The 20,045-nt window shown below is 38.7% G+C and overlaps 2 protein-coding genes across 2 annotated transcripts; both read left to right on the forward strand.

Annotated features, from left to right (window-relative positions):
• The first annotated feature begins 237 nt into the window (after window positions 1–237).
• LOC139686345 (uncharacterized) lies at window positions 238–4,905 on the forward strand. The gene is made up of 4 exons (XM_071583526.1): window positions 238–333; window positions 1,066–1,281; window positions 3,267–3,513; window positions 4,526–4,905. Exons 1-4 carry the CDS (start codon window positions 241–243, stop codon window positions 4,762–4,764), a joined length of 795 nt encoding a protein of 264 aa, XP_071439627.1. The 5' UTR covers window positions 238–240; the 3' UTR covers window positions 4,765–4,905.
• A 5,872-nt stretch (window positions 4,906–10,777) lies between these two features.
• Window positions 10,778–17,418, forward strand: LOC139686435 (uncharacterized). Its single transcript, XM_071583625.1, has 3 exons — window positions 10,778–10,959; window positions 14,975–15,221; window positions 17,045–17,418. The coding sequence occupies exons 1-3, from the start codon at window positions 10,843–10,845 to the stop codon at window positions 17,281–17,283; spliced, it is 603 nt and encodes a 200-aa protein (XP_071439726.1). The 5' UTR covers window positions 10,778–10,842; the 3' UTR covers window positions 17,284–17,418.
• Window positions 17,419–20,045: the final 2,627 nt, after the last annotated feature.

A 20,045-nucleotide genomic window follows, 5' to 3' on the forward strand; every position in this document is an offset into this window, starting at 1 on the left:
GAGGCCCCCTCTTCCGTAACTTCAAGCACGTGCAGCCCCACGAAGAAGCAACTTTTCACCCTCGTGGACCTTCCGATCTCGATCGCTCATCTCCCCCCCGCCGAGCGATGCTGGGGCAACATGTACTCTCGGGCGGAGTGGTGCTCCAGAGGGGTCCATATTATGCCCACCCACCCACAGCTCCGACCCGACATAGGAGTGGGGGCGAGATGGTGGCGGGGAGGAGGTAAGGTGGAGACGATGGGTTGGTCGTCGGATGGGTGGCTGTGCGAGGGCCTCGAGGGGCCGGGAGGCCGCGGATGGGGCGGAGATTCCAACGCCTGTTGCCATGCGGTAAGTTGATCGCCCGGGAATCGTGATCCGTGGTCATCGACCGCAAAAGCGCATCAACCCCTATCGCCATTCCGCTCCCGTCCCTCGGTGGTTGCTCTTGAGCAAGTTGGCCTCCATGCTGTTCATTATCAGGCCACCCACCATTCCCATTGTTTTCACGGCGTGAAAAATATTAGGGTATATTTTTGGAGACGTAATAAATACAAATACACGTACTATTATTGCTTAACTGTTTCGTTCACGAAATTATTAGTGTGAATGTGATTTCAAAACCATAAGCTGTGGAAATTGGAAACAAACACATTACCGACGAGTGTTGACATACTCACATTGGAAAATTCCTTTATTGACCTTAATATTCTCTATTACCATAACTCAGTTTGTTGTTGCGTATCGTCATTTTCCAGGCTTTCCCGACTCGTTATGAATGTCTTTTCTACACTTTCAATATTTTAAGTAAACATCTGCCTGACATGGGGACAAAGGCCCTTTTTTTATCGTTCTTCGTGTTTTTCCTTCGCCCAGCTATGTTTGGATGCGCGGTGACACCCCCTCAAATCCATCCCCCTCGACCCCCCCCACTGATCCACATCCGTCCCCCTAACCCCTCCGACGCCAAGCCTCTCGACTCAAGTTTCCGTCGTCATCTTCTTCCGCACTTCGTTTAATGTCAGTCGAAAGTGTGTAGTGGCTGCATTCAAGGTCAACCCACCCCCTTCTCTGTCCTCACAGTATAAAGGCGGGGCTGTTTGCACGGGAGGAGTGATCCGCATTCAAATATTCGCGGCGGCAAGAGCAAGCAGCATCCAACCCGGTCATCCCACTTATATCATGGCGAAGCTCCAGTTCTCTCTGGTGGTGGCGGTGCTTCTCGTGGTCGGCGCCCAGGCACTCGTCAAAGAGCAGTGCTCCCCGCTCATTGGGAAGCACCCATTCGATGAGAATAGGGTAAGAAATAACTAGTACATACAATCGGGGTTCCTTTTATATTTTTTCAACCATTGAAGGTGTATTAAGTACCGGTCACCATTGTCTCTTTTATTCTTGTATTATTCATGTGCTTCGGATATATCGACATCAATCATCAAACGATTGGATAAAATTATTTGTCTTCGCATTTATACTAATAGCCGATTATTTTATCCCAAATGCATACCATTATCGTTTATTGTTGAAGTTACATTTTAATATAATGAGGCTTCAGTTATATTTAGGTGAAACAATTTCCTCGAAATATGTAATTTTCCACGGCGTTTAGAAATCGCGTAAGTTATCCTTGTAGCGAGACCTGTCGTATTTTTCGGATGAATTAATTTTACAGCCAATAAATGCACTCCAAGAACGATTTTATTATTACGCATATGGGAATATTTTCATATGCGAGAACGAGGACACCGACTTTTAACCACCTTGCGCCCTTGAACTTCGGAGTCACCAACCTGGGGCAATGTTAATATTCCTTCGTATAACTTCCCAAATTCGATGCCAAAATGACGCCAATTCCAGTTAATCGGTAAGAATGAAATCGGACATTTTATTTAAAAGTCTCGCATTGAATTTCATGGCTGCTTTGGATTACATTTATCAATCTAATTCAAAACAGCTAGTTTGCGTATAGTAAGATTTCGCTTTTAAATATTATATTATTCGAAACGATGACAAAGTTCCTTGAGGATATTGAATCTCTGATTAACTGTGTCGATTTGCACTCATCATCTATATCAGAAATAGTTTTTAAATAAAAATTAAATTTGAATGAAGTTACCTAGAATTAAAACGTTGCGACGATTTTATTAAAGTACACATATTTCCTATTTCACGGTGGGGAAATATAATTTGCATCGAATTTGGAGTACATTTCACCTACGTAAAAAATTAAAACTAAGACAGAACAAAGGTTGAAAACTTCCGGACCCAGCACGGGTTTAGGAAAAGCAGATCTAAAGAAACACGATTGAATCGTTTTCTTCCTGATTTCTGGAAATCGGGGGAATGGAACACACAGGTCGATACAGCATTTTTAGGTATCAAGAAAGTCCTTACGATTAATTCATACACAAACTATGATATTTTGTATGAAGGAAAAAGTGCCCCACAGGATTAGGCACGTCTTATCTAACCACAAACATAACGTAGCCCTCAAAGAGTTGAGTTCATCAGAGGCGGGAATACTAACTTCACGAGTGCCATAGGGAATTGTTATAGGGACCCTACTCTTTTTAACTATTATTATTGATAGGGGCATGGCAGTCATTTAGGCAGACCTCTCGGTTACTACTGATTGGTGGGCCGGTGTTTCAATCCAGGGGTAACCTAAATTTCACCCAGGAAGTGTGATTTTTCGCGGACAAAATCTTTCTGTCGAACCTAGTGGCAGTAGTGCAAGAGATCGGAATCGCTCCCATTTTCCTGAATGTGGGAATTTTACAGGTTGTAGGGTTTAACAAAAACAATTGGGCTCTACCCTCAGCCTAACACGACCAAACTTCGGGATACTTAATGTGGTAGTGTTGTGAATAGGCATTCCGCGAATCTTAAAATGCTGGGAAACACTGTTATAGAGTGGGGAGGAAAGAAATGGTAAAATTACGGCAATACAAGATAGGAAAGAAAAGACGGCGTTCTTTGAATTGCATGAGAGGTGAAGATGGGAGCGTGATATGCATTATTTCTTATATAGGAGCGGTGGATTGTTAATTCTTGACGGTCAATGTTCTAGATCAGGATCTAGATGTTTTGCTCAAAGCACAGTGAATCAACGAATTAAAAACGTGAATTAATATAAAATGGAAGAATAACTTTAGCTCCTGCATGCTCACGTCATTACATTATCTAGTTATTTGGCCGAATAGCTCATCTTATCCCTCAGTTGTTTGTCATATTTTTTCCTGAAAGATTCTCAAAAAAATCGCTCATCAATTTCTCAATTACAGATCAGCGGCGTCTGGTACATCGTTGCCTGCGCAAACAGCCATCCAGAACTGCAACCTGGAAGCTGTGGAAGGTATAATATCACATATGACAGCACAAAAGACGACGAGAAATACATGATACAATTTTCCGGGCTGGACAAGGAAAGAAAGTCATTTTCATATGAAGGAATCAGCAGACCAAGCAGAACCGACAGGCAAAGCATGTTCTACGGAGTTATAAAGAAAGCCGGTTCTGAGAGCTTTGAAGGTAATTTTTCTATGTTTATTTCGTTCTTACCGAAAGAACTAATCTTAGAAATGCATGCATCGAGTCGGTCAACTAAGCCAAAATATACTTTTATCAACCTCTGTGGAAAACAAATAATTTTTAAATAGAGAATATATTCTATTGTTTCAGGCTTCACTTCGTGGAAGTATTTAATATCCATTACTAAAAAAGAAAGAAAGACTCGTACTTTTCCACAGATTTTATTATACGGTACATTGTACACGGTTTATTGTACCGTATAATAAAATCTGTGGAAAAGTACGAGTCTTTCTTTCTTTTTTAGTAATGGATTTTAAATAGAGAGCCCAGAAATAAATAGAAAATAAGTGTAACAATTGGTAACTGGAATTCTAAATCAAATATATAAATTTAAACTATGTAATAACTCTGTTCTGTAACTAAATTTATTGAAGAAGCGCTTAATAAGTCCCGTAATACTCACAATTGGCATTAGGCCAGCCAGGAATTACTGCAGTTAGCAAACTTCCAAAATATTTCAATAGAACTGTATTAGAAAATAATGCATCATATGAATCTTAATCGTATGTTTTTGTGAACCAGACTGTTTGAAATCATCAAGGTGCAACTCAGCTCATCTCTAAAAATAATGCTAAGAATTATAATTTTCTGTTAAAAAATTCTCGTATTATGTTGCACGGCCCAAACGACTTGCAGTCGCAAAATCTGTACTAAATCTCTAAAAATACCTGTTGTAATTATGTAGTTTAGTACACTTGATGGTATGGAGTAAGGCTTGACTAGGTGTTTTCTAAAAAGCTTTTTATTAGGTACAACTAGTGTCATAGGCGCCATTCTCAGGTACAAACCAAAGTTTGTACCTGAGGATTATGCCTGAGCCTGTTGCTTGCAGGGTATTACGTGCATGTAGTTAGTTCTGACTTGATTTAAATGATGCAATTTGAAAAAAAATCGACCGCTATTAAAAATAAAGGTCAAGATCTCACACTTCCTCATCTCCTTTTCTCCTCAGGAATATACAGGCAAGCCGTTCTCGCCACCGACTACGATACCTATGCCATCTTCATAGGGTGCAGATCTACCTTCGACCCGGACACCTTACAGTTCGGGCGCCGATATCATGCCGCTGTGCTCTCCCGCCAGCAGACACTGAATGAGGACGTTAAGAAAACCCTGATCGACGTGCTTAGTGGATACGATCTCGTCCCATCTGAATTTAAGCCTATGGAACACGTAGACTGCCCTCAATGAAGAAGTGTGCTCCAGTTTTATAGACGGTGAAAAATAAGAAAACGAAACCTGATATGACATTCTTGGACAAACAATCTGGCATTTATCTCTATGAGTCTGTTTTTTGTGGACTTTTTAGTGAATAAAAAAAATCAACATATATATTGTGGGTTCGTTAATTGTGTTATTCATTATTTCCTATGTGTACATTCTTTTGCTAATTTAAATTTAGAATTAGTGTGGGTTTAACGGTCTGCCCAAATACGCGCTACCCTCCCTTAACCCGTGATAAGATAAGGATCCAGAAACTGAGGCACGTTGGGTTTTGTAGGTACAAAGCGTCATTGTGAGATTTCAACAAACATGCCTCATATTTATCGACTATTTGCTTGACTTCTTCTCAAGATTACATGTCTTCTTTTCGATGACTCTCTATTTACCCTCTTCAACAGGACTAAGGTTCGCTCATCTCTATGCACGGCTGGCGTGGAGTCATTTGGTACTTACTCATATGTTGTCCTTGAAAAGTTACATGAATGGTGGTTATAACCTGAGTGACTCCGTTTTGACCCGATGGGCCAATGTTTATCTCCGAAATATTTAAATGACAGTGAAAAGTTTATTGGTATCCCGTTTTAGTTTTCTTTGAACCATAATTCCAGTTTGCCGGAGAAGGTCGGTATTGATTTAAAACAATGAAATAGACGGTCATTTTTTGCGAGTGTTGAAAATAGGCAATGCGATGTTGTCTTTTCTTGTGGGGATGTACATTTTTGGGAAAGCATTATTAATTTTTAGTAGTTTGTATTCGGAATGGGTCTTAACTCTCTATAGTTGAGTTTGAACGTGATGTCGGGGGTCTTTAAGGTGGATGTATTCAAGTAGAAAATATACATTTACATTGCATTTATTTTCCGTTAATTTCCCATACTTATAATTTTAAAAATATCAGAATCACTAGTCTCAATTTGGGATTTCAGAGACTCTCAGGCTTAAAAAATGCACAAAACAGTTGATGGATATCAGCACAGTAAAAAGTCACGTTTATAACGTGAGAAGGATATCTATTTCGAAATAACACTGATAACAGCTAAATGGTGATTTATAACGTCCTTATTCATATTCATTTGAATGGGGTAGTCATTGATGACAAAATTGTCTATACAACAAACGCGAAGATTAAAATATGAAATTAATTGTACATTTTTTTAATTTTTTAAAAATTATCAGCATGATATAGAATCAGAATCAATGAAAAGAAAGCGAAGGTACTCAATAAAGACGAGGGATAAGTTAAACATTAAAGTCGGAGGGCATCGAATAGAGTATGTACAACAGTTCATTTACTCTGCAAGTTATGTAAACGAATATGGGAAAAATATTAAGGACACCATAAAAAGAATTTCATTTGATAAGGAAGCGTTTGCAGAAAGGCAGTAGTTGATGACAGGTACAATTATTGAAGAGGTAAGGAAATTACTGGGAAAAACTTTAGGAAAGGGGTATTGTTTTTCCTAACACGTAAACTCATTTTAGTCGCTGACGCAAGTGGAGAGGTGTTCTTTGGAAGGTTTTGATGAGTGGAAGATGACGGGAAAAAAGAAAAACAAATAAAAACAAATAAAAAAGCTCTAGACTTGGATATGGGGAGGAGAGGAGTTGTAGAGGGGAGAATGTTGGATAGACGTGTTAGACACAAAAGTAATAAGCATCTTGGACGGAATTAAGGGAGTAAGAAAGTATGTGGAGTGGAAGAATGGCTTTTGTTTCTCAGGGTATGGAGCATTCATTCAGTGACGTATCAAGCGAGGCTTAAGAGTGCAGATTATTTACTCAATCCATCAAAAACTTATCTTAACCGGTAGACTATTAAATAATGATGGGTTGGTTGTCAAGTGAATAGATGGGCTACTGACCTGAAGTCCTTGGTTCGTTCCCGGGTGATGCCTCTAGGCACCCTAAGTTTAACCCAGGCTTTGTGATTTCTAAGCTGGCCAGCCAGATTAGAAATATATAAGTTATGTGACGTAGACGAGGGTAGCCTAGGTCCAGGAGCAATAGATGGGCAGACGAAAAAGCGCTTAGGAAAATTAAGTCGAACAAAGTAATAGGAATAGAAATATACCCGAAGAATTACGGAAGAGTTTTGGGAAAAATGGAATTTGGGAAAAGATTAGATAACAAGAACAAGACAATTAAAGTAATGATGATCTCGAGAAGTAGTAAAGCTACGTCAAATATGGATGTAGGAAAGAATAAACTGGAGTTGATGGAGCAGTTCAAGTATTTGGGCCGTATTTTTGAGGAAAGTGGACACATTAGGAGAATAATTTCGTCGGCAAAAGAAGTATTTAACGAGAGGAGATGATGAGTACGCTATTAATGAAAATGTTAAGAAATAATTACTAACGACTTAAATGGTGTTAAGCTTGTTATGAAACCTTGTATTTCAGATAAGAGGAGAGTGGATTAGAGACTTTCGAGAGGTGTGAATGCAGATTAATAAGGGAAATGCGGACTGAGAAGAAAACAAATGATACGCTTTCAAGCATAGAGAGAGAGAAATTGTTAGGAGAAATTCAAAGAAATAAAAAAATTGGGGGCGAAAAATTTTGTAAAGCAGAGGTATTTAGAGGCCGTTACAGAGGAGATAATATTGGATGAGCGTGGTGAGAGTAGTTGAAGGAAGAGGTATACGATTATTTAGACAGCATGAAGGTTAGTGGAAGTTACAAAGAAATTGCGAAATAAATAATTTAAGACAAAAAAAAGAAATTCTCTTGATGGGTTTAAGTTATAAGTCGTTAGGGACGGTCCAAACCCTATATTTTACACATAAAATACCTTAAATTGAAGGACTTTCGAGGAAACCGCAAGGATCGGGGGAAATGAACTGCCCCCCTATCCTGATGTGAATCTTTCATACGCCGTGGGGTCTTGATAGTGCTAGGCAAGCCCTTCTCTCACTTATTAAACGATTCTTCGTGTTTTTATTTACGGCGAAGATTTAATACTCGTACAACTAAAGAATTAAAAGTCAATCCAATTCCGACATGGTGATTTACAGGCGTAAGTTCCGTAGCAAGTTTCAACTCACAAGGGAAACGCGAACACAACAACCACATCAACTATTTCTGGTTCATGAGCGTGAAAATAGTTTAACAGCATGGATAATAAGACCACAGTCATCCTACCTTTTATTCGTCTTAGGGGATATTGAATGGCCCCTTAAAGAAGTATCACTGCCAAGTTACGATAAAAGTTGATTAAGGTGTAAATGGTCCAAATCCTGGAAGTGATACAACACCCAACCGCACACAATAATTGCCACTATCTCGTCTCCAAGTAATCGCAATAAAATTCGCAATATGCAGCAGCATGGCATTATTTAAATTTCTGAAGATATTTTGATTTCATTCATTGCGGTGGAGGTCACAATTTTTCACTTATTCCTTTTTGTGCCACAATTGATATTCCACGATCAATTATTGTAAATTGCTACTTTCACACTTTGAATATAATTTGCCTAAATAAATCTTGGCCTTCCTGATATTAATTCTTTGGCCGTCTGACTAGTCATTATTAGAACAATGCCCACCCAACATCTTCCCTCTACCACAACTGTAATTGCCTAAAAATATATTTGCCTATAAAATCACTTAAAAATCACTGGGCTTACAAGGTCTGGCCCAAAAGTAGTAGTACTGAGTCAATTAAAAATATTTATTGCCAGAATTGATCCATATATACTCAAAAGTCTTCGAAGTAGCACCCTTAAGCGTCCACACACCGCTGCCAGCGGGGTTTTCACGCCTCATACGCCTTCTGGAAGGTGGTGCCCGGAATTCTACTAAGTTTCCTCGTTACGGCCTGTTTAAACGCTTCCACCGAGCCCATGGTGACGTCCATTGAGCACGGATTTGAGGTGGAGGAAGAGGAAGAAGTCTGGTGGGGCAACGTCAGGACTGTGGGGGGGGGGGGGGGCTGACGCAGCGCAGAAGTTCTTGGCAGATCCGCGTGTGAGTTTCCTTTTGTTCGTCCGAGACCACTCACGTCCCCCGAATTGGCACACAATTTTTTTATGTCCATATTTTCGCTCACAAGTCATTTCACAATAATTTTAGGGATGCCAAGTTCATCAGAAACCATGTGAACACTTAATCTGCGATCCCTGTCCACAACAAAGCCTTCACTCCTGCAAGATTTTCGTCACTTTTTGAGGTCGAAGGGCGTCCTGAACATTCGGCGTCTTCAACATCTCTACCCTCATGAAACAACTTGTGTCCAAAAAATGCATGAAAGTCATGCTACTTTTGGGACAGCCTTTATTGCTTCGTTTCTCTCGTGTGAGCCCTTTGACGTAATTATATGACATCGCCAGTGATGGCGTCCATCGTGAAACGAATACTCTTATTACTCCTAATACCCTTTCCTCCTGGTGTTGCACCCCCTGCCACACACCTTTTTGGTGGCTTGCAGAGTATTGATATAGATGTACTACTATAAAAAGGTTTCTCTGTTTGAAGTCGAAACAGATTTTCAACTAGCTCGTTACTTATCCGTAAATTTGAGGATTTGCCACTCCTATACCATCTCCTCATTCTCTTATATTGTGTAATTTGTTATTTATTCTTATATCCTAGTGCTCAATGAATTGCTACGTTTCTATAAGTATTTTTTGACCGTATATTACTGGAATGGTGGCATTCAGAAATGTTTCTTACGTGTTTTTTAGAAATGTATCTAATAGTGTAATTTATTTTAGTTATAACGGGACCTAGGATAACTCCGCACACAAAAATTGTACCTGTATACTGTAGGCCACGGTAGTCCAGGAGTAGAACGTTGGACTATTGACCGGAGGGCCCGAATTCGATTCCCGGGCAAGCCACTCTGAGCCCTCGGCTCCACCCAAGCTATGCAATTCTTCTTGGGAATCCATAATCTGCACATGGCCCCCCTACATAGATGTGAGAATTTCACATGCCGTCGGACTTAATACTGGGTGAAATCTACCATCACCTACCAAACCGGCCTTTGGGTTAATTACTGTGTCTATAGTTTATTGTGTTAAAACTACTAGGGAATTGATTAGTCCTCTATCCTTCCTATATTTTCTTTAGATTAACGCATTGATTTTATTCCAAGTGAGAAACTGAGTCTGCATTTTCTTCGGAGTGATTTACAGTTGCACTACAAGTATTTACAAGTACGATATATACGTATCCATAAAATGAAAGAAAGGACATGTTTTTTATCTTATTCTTTCATTTGATGGATGGATAAAACTTCCACGAGGTGAAACTTGACCCTGCAAAGTTTATTAACATTTATGTTTCTTCCAGTTCCATAAATTTATATGTTCCGGTGGTTTTCCTAATCAAAATATAAATATTCCTCCATTTTTTCCTAAATATGATCTAAAAATTTGCTAAAACCAGTTCCACGCGAGCGTCTTTTGTGGATTTTCCTGGAATATTTGAGTGTGCCTTCAGTTCTTATATAAATTGGTGATGCTGGAGTAACTACATAGTTAAGGTTTAATTCACGTTGAATTCCAAAGCCGCACACTGATTTTGATGTTGGGCGTGGTTGATGATGGATGAATCTACTCAATACCACAGGACACTCTGAACGTCATCTTGCAATGCCGCTCTCTCGATCTTGATTTCTTTCCCTGATTTCGGTTTCTTTTTAAGTGCGCAGTTGCTCTTCGAGTTGTTATGACTTAGGACAGGGGGTATCATATGTTTCGTAAACATTACAGCGTATTCAACGACCAGCTGCGTGGTAAAGAGACAAAGGCCTTTTCATCTTAATAATTGTTGTTGCTTTTCCCGGAAGGAGGAGTGGAGACGCCCTCTCCAGCGCCCCACTTCCCCCTCCCTCCCTCACATCCCTCATCTTCCGCCCTCGGGGCCATGGCAGCCGAAAGAGCGTGGTGTCTTGGCGTTCAAGGCCAACCCACCCACCCGCCGCTGGGCCTCCGCCTCCATTAGTATAAAGGCAGGGGTCATCTCACGGAAGGAGTCATCCGCACTCAAATTATCTCGGTGGCAGGAACCAACGGAATCCATCTTCGTACATCCCACTTGCATCATGACCAAGCTCGTGTTCTCTCTTTTGGCGGCGGCTCTGGTCGTGGTTGGCGCCCAGGCGATCATCAAAGAGCAGTGCTCATGGATCATAGGGAAACATCCATTCGACGAAGAAAGGGTAAGGAGTGTCATTTAAGGATAAGCACTTTTAATTTCGTAACTTTTCATGGCGAGCCAATTTCCTCCGGCTGTTGGTAGTTCCTATGTCATTGTTTTCATGGAGTACTTCTTTGGCAACAGTATATGCATTAACTATCAGATAATTGGATCAAATCAACTGAATTTTGCTCTCCATTTTTCCAATTGAAATTCATAAGGATATATCGATATCTTTGAAATTAATTTTTTCCTTGAAGTTTAAATTTACCTTTTCAATTATTCCATAGAGTTTTATGTGTTCCTTCGGTACGTTTGCAATCCAAAAAGTCATCTATGCACTAGACCTCATCAGTCACCACAGGCTTAGTGTGGCTGGTAGTCTTAAGGCACCGGCCACCAGCTAACAGAAGAGGAAGAAACGTGTACAGGGGAGCCTGGAATTAATCTTTCAATGTATCATCTATCTTTGGGTTGTGATCACGCACTGAGCAAGAGATAAAAAAATCTTTGAATTAATCCTTTCGACCGCATAGGTCTCTTTATTTTACGCGATGCTTTGTGTTCTTTTACGGCATTTTTTCACAAACTGGGCAAGTTTACTATGTTATTCACTTCTCGTATCAGTGTTTTCACGAATAGGTCCCAAATGATCACCCATAATCCATATGCCTAACCAAGGAGAATGGCAGGATTTTTATTTTACTTTATGACTGCTCTAATTTCAACTCTACGTACCACTAGTTCCATGGCATAAATGCTGATGTCTTCACAGCGGCATTGTATATGCACGTTGCACATTCAATGCATTTTTATCCTTTATTTCGGTCCGATGTGATGGCGCCGTCGAGGTGAATTTTTCCTTCAACGCTCATTTTAACTCCTGGTGTGTTGAATTTTTTTCTTACTTAGGCAAGTGTGTTACCGTTCATAATTGAGTACTTATTTAATCTTGATACTATTTGCGAATATGAGGTACAATGTTTGATAGTATTTTGCACCCAAAGAATCGTAATTTTTCTATCAATGTAGGTGTCGTCGGTGAGTAGTCTGGCACTGATTTTGTCTTAGAATTGATATCAATGATGAAGCACATGTGGAGCGAAAAGGGCCCTTGCCTGAGGGAGTCTAGATATTACTTACGCGTAGTTGGAAAATGGAGCATATACCGCCATCCTTACTTCTGGGCCGGGAATAAATCCCTGAATCTGGTTAATTATTGGTTCATTTATTTCATACTCTACTAGTTTCATATTGACTTGGCATGTAGAGCGTTGCACTGAACGTACTATTCGACTACAGAAATATCTCTCCCGCTTTTCAGGATTTTTCCCGCGAGTTCGAAGCATCATGTGTAAAAGGTTCCCAGCGTCGCTCATGATTAATTTTGCCAATACAGTTACAGTTTGGTTGATGCAAAGTCGTGAATGTCAAAGAATATTGTTGCGTTTCTTGCGGGGATGTGTATTACATTCTGTGGTACCTGAATGTTAGTCTGGCAAGCCTCTAATTACTCTGATATTTTTAATTACCCTGCTTAAAAATTGGGGTGACATTTATTCTCTTCCAGATCAAGGGAGCAATGCCCATAAGGAACTCGACTTGCCAAATATGCAGGGATTCAACGAAAGGTGCAACGTCATTAGCGAGCTCTTTGAGAATTCTCGACGGTAGCTCTTCCGGTTCAGCACGTGCATGAGATTTAATGCGGAGTTTGTTGAATAACACCTTTAAGCTATTAGATAATATTATTCCCTCACGCATTAGGTACGAGGAGCCCTTCCGTTGGCATACTGAGGGTGGCTGTGTAAACTGTTAAGTGAAAATCTTCTAGGAGTTTCGCCTTTGTTTACTCTCCATCAGTCTTGATTACTCCCTCAGTAATCAATCTTGAATTAGGATCCATTTGGGATTCAACAGACAAACATTGATCCTTTAATTCCTGGACTTTGGACATTCCTTCAAATATTTTTATCAATAATATCGCACAAACCGCCGATTTTATCTTACCTATGAAATATTCAAGGGGCGGATTGAACTCTTAATTTATTCTGTTCTTTGTCTCAGGTCTTTTTACTGCACTTTATCAATGAATACCGAACATATATTAATGTTTTTTTAATTAGAGTTTTTATCTACTGTCTTACTGCTTTGCTGAATTCACCAGTACACCATCATGGTGTGTTACTCCTGGGGTTTCCTTTAATAGGAATACCCCTGTCAACCGCAGGTGTCATAATAAATATTCTCTGTTTTAAGCGCCTTAACGTTTATTTTCATAAAAAAGATTTGCATATTCCTCCTTGGAAACGTGGGATGAAAATCACAAGTATATCAAATCATTTGACATGATTTTGTTGGAATTGTAAACTATTGGTAAAAATATCTTATTGAGTATTCATTTTCACTGGTGGATTTAATCTTATAATACGGTTTCAACAATTCAATGCAATCATTACGTACCATTGAAATTCCACCATCATTACAGAAAATGTCACAATTATTTCCATCGATAGGGAAATGTAACTCATTTCACCAAATTCGCATACTGAGGTTTGATTCACCTACACACCCACAGCCTACTTACTGCCCTTCTAAAGTCTTTTCGGAGACTTCTTTGAAAACATTCCAGTCACATCTATTGCTCAAATGTTGCCCCAGGTTCCCTCCAGATATAGGACCTTTGGCTCATTGGATCCTTACGTTTTGCGTGGAAAGATATATGTATTTTAAACAAATGAAACAATCACTTCGATGGAACATTTTTTATCGAGGCCAAATCTTAGTTAAGTTATTGCGTTATTTTCGGATGAGATCGTTTTATTGCGGAAAAAAAAGAACGCCAATCAGCTCGCTAAGAACCGGTTATTTTATTTCGCGCATCAATTTGAATAAATTTCATTCACGAGCACGGGAACCATTAAATGAAAGTGCGCGTGGTTCATCGCTAATCTGTTGAATCAGCGACCTAGGACAATGCGAAAGATTTGACCTCTTCCTTGAGTTGCGATGGCACGTAATTCCACGAGGGAACGTTCTTCTGGAATTGGAATTTTCACTTTCAATCCACGAGTCAAATTTTCATACGCAAGGGAACAATTTTTGATGTGAATCTTTTGTGCAGTAATTAATAGCCGAATATTATAGGCTCATCAAGTGACAAGGCTGTTTTAAAAGAGACAATAACTAGACGTGTGAAATATTCGACGATGAATTCCCATTAAATCGTCTTCAGTCATTGCACTATTACTATTATATAATTTATGCTAATGTTAAAATCTCAAAAAGTTCAGCTATGTATTCATTATATTTTCAAAAAATATTTACTTTATACGAGGAAAATACCACTTATATTGAAATCTGACGCAATTCATTTCAACTGAATAATTAGATCATAACATTGGTTAAACTCTGTGATGTTGACCCATAGTGGTGTTTACATTAAATGTGGTGGAAAAGGTTAAATTATCGTCATCAGAACACAAGACCTACTTAAAATAGGAAATTCTGTATTATACGCAAGTATTGGGCATGCCGGGCGGAAAAAGTTGAAGCATCAAAAATTGGCAAGGGAGGAATATGCTAGGAGTGGATTTATCACTTTATATTTAGAAATAAGGGCCGGGGTATCAAAATATATTGAGGATCGCTGATCAGGATCGGGGTCCACACACTCCATTAATCTCTGTTCTTGAACCCACTGAAAGGAACACCCTTTACCTCAGCTTTGCCATAGCCAATGTTTTCCGAACCCCTATTCCCCCTGAAAATAAGATAATTTAACAGGGGAGAACCTTTAATTCAACACAGGGAAGAGAATCCTTGTATTTGGGGTATTTTCCACGCGTAGTAGCTATTGATCATCACCTGTTTCTCCTGATGAGGTCACAACAGAACGCGTCTCATGGACAAAAAATTGAATCTGTACATTAGTTCCCTGGCATGGAACGGTTCAAATATTAGATACATTAACCACTCGCGGTATCGCAAAATTCTTAATTACCGAACTTAATCGCTTACTATTTCTTTAATTACAGATATCCGGCTTGTGGCATGTAATTGCCGTTGCAAAGAACGCTCCGGAGCAAGAACCTAAAACTTGCGCTCAGTATAACGTCACTTATGACAAATCCAACGGCGACGAAAAATACATAGTGAAGTTTACAGCGCTAGACAAGGAAAAGAAGATGGTGTCATTCGAGGGAATCAGCAAGCCAAGAAAAAGTGACAGGCGGAGTATGTTCCTCGGTGTGATGAAGAAAACTGGTTCCGAGACTTATGACGGTAATATTCGCCATTTTTATTGTATAATCATAAGATATTCTGTCAATTGGCAAGTCCTGCACAACACAGTTGTCCCAACCTACTATTCCTTCTTAACTTACTTTTCTTATCCTGCCTCTACCCTTTTTCGTCCCTCTACCCTTCTTTCAATACACCTAGTAAATAATATATAAATATATAAAAATATATATATATATATATATATATAAAATAAATATAAATATTTAGTATATACCACATCTAATCTGACCACATACGTGTATACGGTTCAATATTCTATGCTCTCCAGGAAAATGTTCCATTCTCCCCAGCCTCGTTTAGCACTACCTCATCCCTTACTCTATCCACCCATTTTGCCTTCTCCAAACTCATATGCACCCTCAATGCAATCCTGCCCTTCTCAAGACCGATGCTTCATAGCCTTAAATCAGAACACGTCGCATAACATTGATTGCCTACTATTTCAATTGCAGTTGAAGGTTGCTGCAAAATATGGAATTACTTTTGTCAAAGACTTCGTTTGACATGGATGTTGCTATTTTTATTTCTATCCTCTCAGCAATTCCTTTTTTAGCATGCTCCCCAGCTAAGTACACCTTTTAACTTGTTCCAATTTTCCTTCATACGACATGACGTGCATGTCCTTTCTTCCATTTTGTCTCCTCGATTAACCTTTCCCGAGAATTTATTTTCATCTCATATTCTTTAATTTCTCTTTTCATTATTGATAGAATTGAGCTCTTACGGGTAGTAGTATTGAATAAATGAAAAACTCCAATAGCCGTAAACAGTTTACCTTTCAAAACAATGTACAAATGTGATTAGTTGGCTAACGCCACGAGTAAAAGAATGGGGGTAAGTGATAAATAAGGAAAGAGATAAGAAAGGTGATTACGAATACTTTGTGGCCGAAATACGCGTATTCGTATTCACCTTTCTTATCCCGTTGTTTTGAAAGGTAAACTGTTTACGGCTATGGGATTTTTTCATTTATTCTCTTTTCATTAATGCCATCAATATTTGAAGCTACTTCGGTAGGCAACACCACACCAGTAAATATTGGACGCAATTCATTATTAATATTACTTCTATCCCTTCTAAAATTCATTATAAGTACTAGCGTCACGAGGGTCAAGTTACGAAATTAAATGTATCACAATTTCGTCCAATCGCTACGATATTATATAACTATTGGTGTATTCAATGGCGATCATATGAGTAAATGGCGCATTTAAAAGAGAATGAAGAGTTTTTAACATTGTGAGATGCGCTCAACAAACTCAATTAAAAATTTTTCCGTCGAGAAATTCGGTCAAGCCAGTGCAAGTTGGCATAGAAGATATTGAAAACTTAAAACATATTGAAGAAAATAGAATAAGCACCTAATGTGCTAATTATTGCGCTCATGCTGAATCAAGCTCTACTCAACCGACAGCTGAAATAAATACAGGCAAAAGTCATCTAATTTTTAAAAATTGCAAACAAATTAATTCTATCATAAGAAAAATACGTTTTAAATGAAAGTTATGCTAGCATTCATGAAATATCTTGAATTTTATCATTTGACCGAGAGGTCATGTCACAGTATGCATTCATTGTATAAAAAATTCAATGCTAAAATCGTATAAAATAATGATCGCACGAATCTATGTCTGAGCTGAATGCATAGTGTCTTCTCATTTCATTTGAAACTCTCAAATCCATCCCCATCTCTCATGGCCTGACTTCATCTCCTTCCTCTCATAAACGAAGAGTAATACCTCCGCCAATGACACTCCTGTGCAAGAGCTTACTCATGTTCTCATTTTTCCTTTCCCATTCAGGTATATATAATGAAGCCATCGTTGCCACCGACTACGACACCTACGCCGTCTACGTAGGGTGCAAGCCCATCTTCGACTCTACCACCAATGAGTTCGGACGCCGATTTGTGGCTGCCGTACTCTCCCGCCGGCCAACGCTGAATGAGGACATTAAGAACACTTTGATAAACGTACTTAGCGGATACGACATCGAGCCAACCAACTTTAAGACTGTGGAACATGTAGACTGTCCTCAATAAAGGCGAGACGACTATATTTTTTTGAAATTGAGAGGCCTAACATAAAATAAGACCTACGAAATTTAGAACAAATGTGTGGAGACATGATTTTGGCAAAATTTTTTTATCCAATTTTGTTTACTGTAGAAAATTTAAATAAATATATAAAAAGCATAATGAATTATGAGTTTGTTATTTATGCACCATTTAGGTGCCTAAGTGTAGGAATCAACATTAATGTGATATATATATATAGAAAAAATATAATATATGTCTATATATATATATATATATATATATATATATATATATATATATATATATACATAAACCATACACACAGTAATTAATCCAAAGATCGGTTTGATAAGTTAGGATAGAGTTCATCCATTATTAAGCCAGACTTCCAGTGAAATCCGCACATCAGGGTAGGGGAGCCTGTGACTTTCCCTGTTCCAGATATGGTTTCCCAGGATGACCTGGCACCCAAAATCACACAGCTAAATTGGAGGTGAGTGTCTCCAGAGAGGCTTGCGCAAGAATCGAACCTGGGCCCTCCGGTCAATAGCCCTGCGCTCTACCCCTGGACTACTGCGTATTAAATGTAATTATTGGAGGCTTTTTAGATGTGGGAATCGAGAAAAATGGATAAAATAAAGTAGACGGAAAGGTAAACAAATGACGAACTTCTAGGTACGGTAGAGGAAGTGAAACAGTTGCTGCGAGAAATTTGAACAAGGCAGTACAAATGGATGCAGGGGATACTGAGAGGTAATGATGATAGACTGAAGGTAATAGAGGGGAGAAAGCAAAGTTAAGGGAGGAAAAGAATTGGCATTTTGGATGGAATTGAGGGGCGTAGAAAGTATGCAGAGCTAAAGAATGAGTTATTGCAATATGCATTACGGGGTTTAAGGATAGTTTGTGTTATGTTAGCCAGGGTTAGGAATACAATAGTGTTAAGTGCCGAGGTTCATTCAAAACCTACCCTAAGCTAGTAGACAACTAAAAATAATAATATTCCAGGACTGGTATAAGAATGGACGCCTCAGTCCCAGCAAGCAGTCCCGTGACCGGTGTAGGTATTTTATCGTGAGCTCTTAAGTTGAGAATAAATTTTTGAAGAGAATATTTTGGTAATTTCAGCCTACTTCCAACGCCATCCGGTAATTTATTGATTAAATTAATCAACGATAGAGAGCATGACAATATTCACATCGAATTTGTCATTTTTTATGAATGCAACCATTTTTTTTATTTTCGAGCTACGGAACCTTCAACTGAGAATGCCGATTACCCTCGACATTCGAAATCAATGACCCAGAGTAATGCTGAAATATGTTTGTGTATAAACTTCTTCTCAGTCGTTGTAATCGCATGGTATGCTGTTATGATAATTTTCGATTACAATCCAGGAACCAAAAGTTGCGCCTCGACATTTAAAAGGTAACAATTTCCATCGTAGTTTGGGTAATACATTTGAGAGCTGAATTCTACCAATCATTCAGATGTCAACGTTTTCCATACCTGAGAAGCAAATATAATGCTACCTATTTCGTGTTATCATGAGATTTCAAGAACCCCATTTTATTATATTTTTTATCATTCTATATTTACACTTAATGAATTCATCAAATAGACGTCGCGGAAGCCTTAGGATTATATTTACACTTAAGTTGACATTCTCCAACTACACTGTATAATTCGAACAATCACATAAAATTGATATGTGTTTTAGATTGTTAACATAACTTTTACTGAAATGCTGACATGAGTCATTAAAGACAAATAAATAAGTCATATACAACATAACAGTTACGTAACTATAATAAAATTAAGATAACAGAAAAGAGGTTTTATCACAGGCGTTCCTTAAGTGGTTACGTACATTTTCTTTAGAGGTGTTTCGGAAAAATCATATGTACATTTGTCTTGGTGAAATAATATCGAAAAACTGAGGGCACATGTGGAAGGGCATATGATAACTTTAACTCACTTAATTTTGCAACCTTTTTCTTCTCACGCATTTTTTTGATATCTACACTTTTAATTTCGCTGAGTTCCATTTTAAATATTCTGAAGTTGTGCCCAAACAGAAAATTTGGAATTGAAGGGATCACTTTTCACAATCCTTAGGCCCCCCCTTTTTATATCCCTTCCCAATGCATCGGGAAAATTTTGGTCGAATTACAATTAATTACAAATTAATTAGCTTACACCCATACGTTATGTTCTTTAGCGTAACATTTCCTCTGCCTTTCCTATCCTCCTCGTAACTTTTCCTCCTGCCTGAAATTTACGCAAGTTCAACGGTAAAGCGATAAAAAAGTTTTTCCAAAAATCATTAAAAAATAATATTGCAAACTATGACGAGAAATTTGGACGGGATGTTAGAAAAGATGGTTAGTTCCCTATTACATTTTAGAAATTGTATTTCTTAATTGAAAGTCATAAAATCCAGGGTGTTCAGTCTATATTTTACTCCGTGGATCCTAAAATTCGGGCTTTGAAACATTTGAACTTTAGACTATGACATAATTATTTGTACTATCTTAATTTAAATATTTTCTGCGAAACAATGTAAACATTACGATCGAGTGGTTTCTCGCGTAGTTTAGGATATTGTTAAAGCCTAGTGTTCTACCAAAGGGCAGATTGTCGAGAGACAAAATGTGCTCGATGCGTATCAACACGCAGTGTGACATAATGATGCACTGCGGTTTCCTGTGAGCCAGACCTTTGTGGTAAACCGCAAACAGCTGAGGGGCTAGGATTTGAATGGG

Source organism: Hetaerina americana, unplaced genomic scaffold (assembly GCF_022747635.1).
Source record: "Hetaerina americana unplaced genomic scaffold, ioHetAmer1.1.p SCAF_14, whole genome shotgun sequence".
Lineage (NCBI taxonomy): Eukaryota > Metazoa > Arthropoda > Insecta > Odonata > Calopterygidae > Hetaerina > Hetaerina americana.

What these genes read in the sequence shown, in the direction of transcription:
- LOC139686435 (XM_071583625.1), top strand. Translation starts at nt 10,843, where the DNA reads ATGACCAAGCTCGTGTTCTCTCTTTTGGCGGCGGCTCTGGTCGTGGTT. An exon ending in ATCCATTCGACGAAGAAAGG is followed by an intron (nt 10,960 to 14,974) that starts GTAAGGAGTGTC and finishes CTTTAATTACAG; the next exon opens with ATATCCGGCTTGTGGCATGT. An exon ending in TGGTTCCGAGACTTATGACG is followed by an intron (nt 15,222 to 17,044) that starts GTAATATTCGCC and finishes TTTCCCATTCAG; the next exon opens with GTATATATAATGAAGCCATC.
- LOC139686345 (XM_071583526.1), top strand. Translation starts at nt 241, where the DNA reads ATGGGTTGGTCGTCGGATGGGTGGCTGTGCGAGGGCCTCGAGGGGCCG. An exon ending in CCAACGCCTGTTGCCATGCG is followed by an intron (nt 334 to 1,065) that starts GTAAGTTGATCG and finishes CTGTCCTCACAG; the next exon opens with TATAAAGGCGGGGCTGTTTG. An exon ending in ACCCATTCGATGAGAATAGG is followed by an intron (nt 1,282 to 3,266) that starts GTAAGAAATAAC and finishes TCTCAATTACAG; the next exon opens with ATCAGCGGCGTCTGGTACAT.